This window comes from Mus caroli, unplaced genomic scaffold (assembly GCF_978045245.1).
Source record: "Mus caroli unplaced genomic scaffold, Mus_caroli_1 scaffold_15, whole genome shotgun sequence".
NCBI lineage: Eukaryota > Metazoa > Chordata > Mammalia > Rodentia > Muridae > Mus > Mus caroli.
Window position 1 is genome coordinate 58,870,610 of NW_028227270.1, and position 3,716 is coordinate 58,874,325.

A 3,716-nucleotide genomic window follows, 5' to 3' on the forward strand; every position below is an offset into this window, starting at 1 on the left:
CAATTGGCATTCTTCTACATGATAACCACCAGTTGTGCCAGCACCAATTGTTGAAAATGCTCTCTTTTTTCCACTGGATGGTTTTTGCTCCCTTGTCAAAGATCAAGTGACCATAGGTGTGTGGGTTCATTTCTGTGTCTTCAATTCTATTCCACTGCTCTACTTGTTTGTCGGTATACCAGTACCATGCAGTTTTTTTTTTTTATTTTTTTTTATCACATTTGCTCTGTAGTACAGCTTTAGATCAGGCATGGAAATTCCACCGGAGGTTCCTTTATCCTTGAGAAATTTTTTGCTATCCTAGGTTTTTTGTTATTCCAGATGAATTTGCAGATCGTCCTTTATAATTCATTGATGAATTGAGTTGGAATTTTGATGGGGATTGCATTGAATCTGTAGATTGCTTTTGGCAAGATAGCCATTTTTACTATATTGATTGTGCCAATCTGTGAGCATGGGAGATTTTCACATCTTCTGAGATGGTCTTTAATTTCTTTCTTCAGAGACTTGATGTTCTTATCATACAGATCTTTCACTTCCTTAGTTAGAGTCACTCCAAGGTATTTTATATTATTTGTGACTACTGAGAAGGGTGTGGTTTCCCTTATTTCTTTCTCAGCTTGTTTATTCTTTGTGTACAGAAAGGCCATTGACTTTTTTGAGTTATTTTTATATCCAGCTACTTCATTGAAGCTGTTTATCGAGCCCGCCAGCCAGCGGCGGCTCCTCAGCAGTGCTTTCGGCTGAGAGCCTGGGCAGCGGCGCTTGACTTTCGGGGAGCCCCGTGGCTTGGGCAAGCTTACTCCTCCGCTCTAAGCGCCTGGCCCTCACTGCCTGTGAAACCCTTACAACCATGAGGGAACACCTCAAAGGCCACGAGACCCAAACCACTTGTTGGGACCATCCCAAAATGACAGAGCTCTACCAGTCTTTAGCTGACCTGAATAATGTCAGGTTCTCCGCGTATAGGACTGCCATGAAGCTCAGAAGGCTCCAGAAGGCCCTTTGCTTGGATCTCTTGAGCCTGTCAGCTTCATGTGATGCCCTGGACCAGCACAACCTCAAGCAAAATGACCAGCCCATGGATATCCTGCAGATAATTAACTGTTTGACTACAATTTATGATCGTCTGGAGCAAGAGCACAACAATCTGGTCAAAGTCCCTCTCTGTGTGGATATGTGTCTCAACTGGCTTCTCAATGTTTATGATACGGGACGAACAGGGAGGATCCGTGTCCTGTCTTTTAAAACTGGCATCATTTCTCTGTGTAAAGCACACTTGGAAGACAAGTACAGATACCTTTTCAAGCAAGTGGCAAGTTCAACTGGCTTTTGTGACCAGCGTAGGCTGGGTCTTCTTCTGCATGATTCTATTCAAATCCCAAGACAGTTGGGTGAAGTTGCTTCCTTTGGGGGCAGTAACATTGAGCCGAGTGTCAGGAGCTGCTTCCAATTTGCCAATAATAAACCTGAGATTGAAGCCGCTCTCTTCCTTGACTGGATGTGCCTGGAACCCCAGTCTATGGTGTGGCTGCCCGTCTTGCACAGAGTGGCTGCTGCTGAAACTGCCAAGCATCAAGCCAAGTGTAACATCTGTAAGGAGTGTCCAATCATTGGATTCAGGTACAGAAGCCTAAAGCATTTTAATTATGACATCTGCCAAAGTTGCTTTTTTTCTGGCCGAGTTGCCAAGGGCCATAAAATGCACTACCCCATGGTAGAGTATTGCACTCCGACTACATCCGGAGAAGATGTTCGCGACTTCGCCAAGGTACTAAAAAACAAATTTCGAACCAAAAGGTATTTTGCGAAGCATCCCCGAATGGGCTACCTGCCAGTGCAGACTGTGTTAGAGGGGGACAACATGGAAACTCCCGTTACTCTGATCAACTTCTGGCCAGTAGATTCTGCGCCTGCCTCGTCCCCCCAGCTTTCACACGATGATACTCATTCACGCATTGAACATTATGCTAGCAGGCTAGCAGAAATGGAAAACAGCAATGGATCTTATCTAAATGATAGCATCTCTCCTAATGAGAGCATAGATGATGAACATTTGTTAATCCAGCATTACTGCCAAAGTTTGAACCAGGACTCCCCCCTGAGCCAGCCTCGTAGTCCTGCCCAGATCTTGATTTCCTTAGAGAGTGAGGAAAGAGGGGAGCTAGAGAGAATCCTAGCAGATCTTGAGGAAGAAAACAGGAATCTGCAAGCAGAATATGATCGTCTGAAACAGCAGCATGAGCATAAAGGCCTGTCTCCACTGCCATCTCCTCCTGAGATGATGCCCACCTCTCCTCAGAGTCCCAGGGATGCTGAGCTCATTGCTGAGGCCAAGCTACTGCGTCAACACAAAGGACGCCTGGAAGCCAGGATGCAAATCCTGGAAGACCACAATAAACAGCTGGAGTCTCAGTTACATAGACTGAGACAGCTCCTGGAGCAGCCCCAGGCTGAAGCTAAGGTGAATGGCACCACGGTGTCCTCTCCTTCCACCTCTCTGCAGAGGTCAGATAGCAGTCAGCCTATGCTGCTCCGAGTGGTTGGCAGTCAAACTTCAGAATCTATGGGTGAGGAAGATCTTCTGAGTCCTCCCCAGGACACAAGCACAGGGTTAGAAGAAGTGATGGAGCAACTCAACAACTCCTTCCCTAGTTCAAGAGGAAGAAATGCCCCTGGAAAGCCAATGAGAGAGGACACAATGTAGGAAGCCTTTTCCACATGGCAGATGATTTGGGCAGAGCGATGGAGTCCTTAGTTTCAGTCATGACAGATGAAGAAGGAGCAGAATAAATGTTTTACAACTCCTGATTCCCGCATGGTTTTTATAATATTCGTACAACAAAGAGGATTAGACAGTAAGAGTTTACAAGAAATAAAATCTATATTTTTGTGAAGGGTAGTGGTACTATACTGTAGATTTCAGTAGTTTCTAAGTCTGTTATTGTTTTGTTAACAATGGCAGGTTTTACACGTCTATGCAATTGTACAAAAAAGTTAAAAGAAAACATGTAAAATCTTGATAGCTAAATAACTTGCCATTTCTTTATATGGAACGCATTTTGGGTTGTTTAAAAATTTATAACAGTTATAAAGAAAGATTGTAAACTAAAGTGTGCTTTATAAAAAAAAAAGTTGTTTATAAAAACCCCTAAACAAACACACACGCACACACACACACATGCACACATACATGCACGAACCCACCACACACACACACACACACACACACACACACACACACTGAGGCAGCACATTGTTTTGCATTACTTTAGCGTGGTATTCATATGGAATTCATGACTTTTTTTTTTTATTTTCTTGCATACGAACCCCACCAAATGACTGCTTCTTATTGCTCTTTTGAGAATTGTTGACTGAGTGGGGCTGGCTATGGGCTTTCATTTTATACATCTCTATGTCTACAAGTATATAAATACTATAGGTATATAGATAAATAGATATGAAGTTACTTCTTCAAATGTTCTTGCCACTTCCTAATGGAAATTGCTTCTATTCATCTGGGCTTATCTGCTTGGGCAAGAGTGAATTTTCCCTGGAGCCCAAAGCCAGGAGACTACCGCCACACTAAAATATTGTCTAGGGCTCCAGATGTTTCTAGTTTTAAACTTTACACTGAGAGCTAGAGGATTCATTTTTTTTCAAGGAACGTGCGAATGAATACACAGGACTTACTATCATAGTAATTTGTTGGTTGA

General features: G+C 43.3%; 1 protein-coding gene across 1 annotated transcript; it reads left to right on the plus strand.

The window, feature by feature from the left end:
• Positions 1–746: 746 nt before the first annotated feature.
• Positions 747–3,404, plus strand: LOC147000941 (dystrophin-like). The gene is made up of 2 exons (XM_085831022.1): positions 747–2,658; positions 2,691–3,404. The coding sequence occupies exons 1-2, from the start codon at positions 854–856 to the stop codon at positions 2,791–2,793; spliced, it is 1,908 nt and encodes a 635-aa protein (XP_085687148.1). The 5' UTR covers positions 747–853; the 3' UTR covers positions 2,794–3,404.
• The last annotated feature ends 312 nt before the right edge of the window (positions 3,405–3,716 follow it).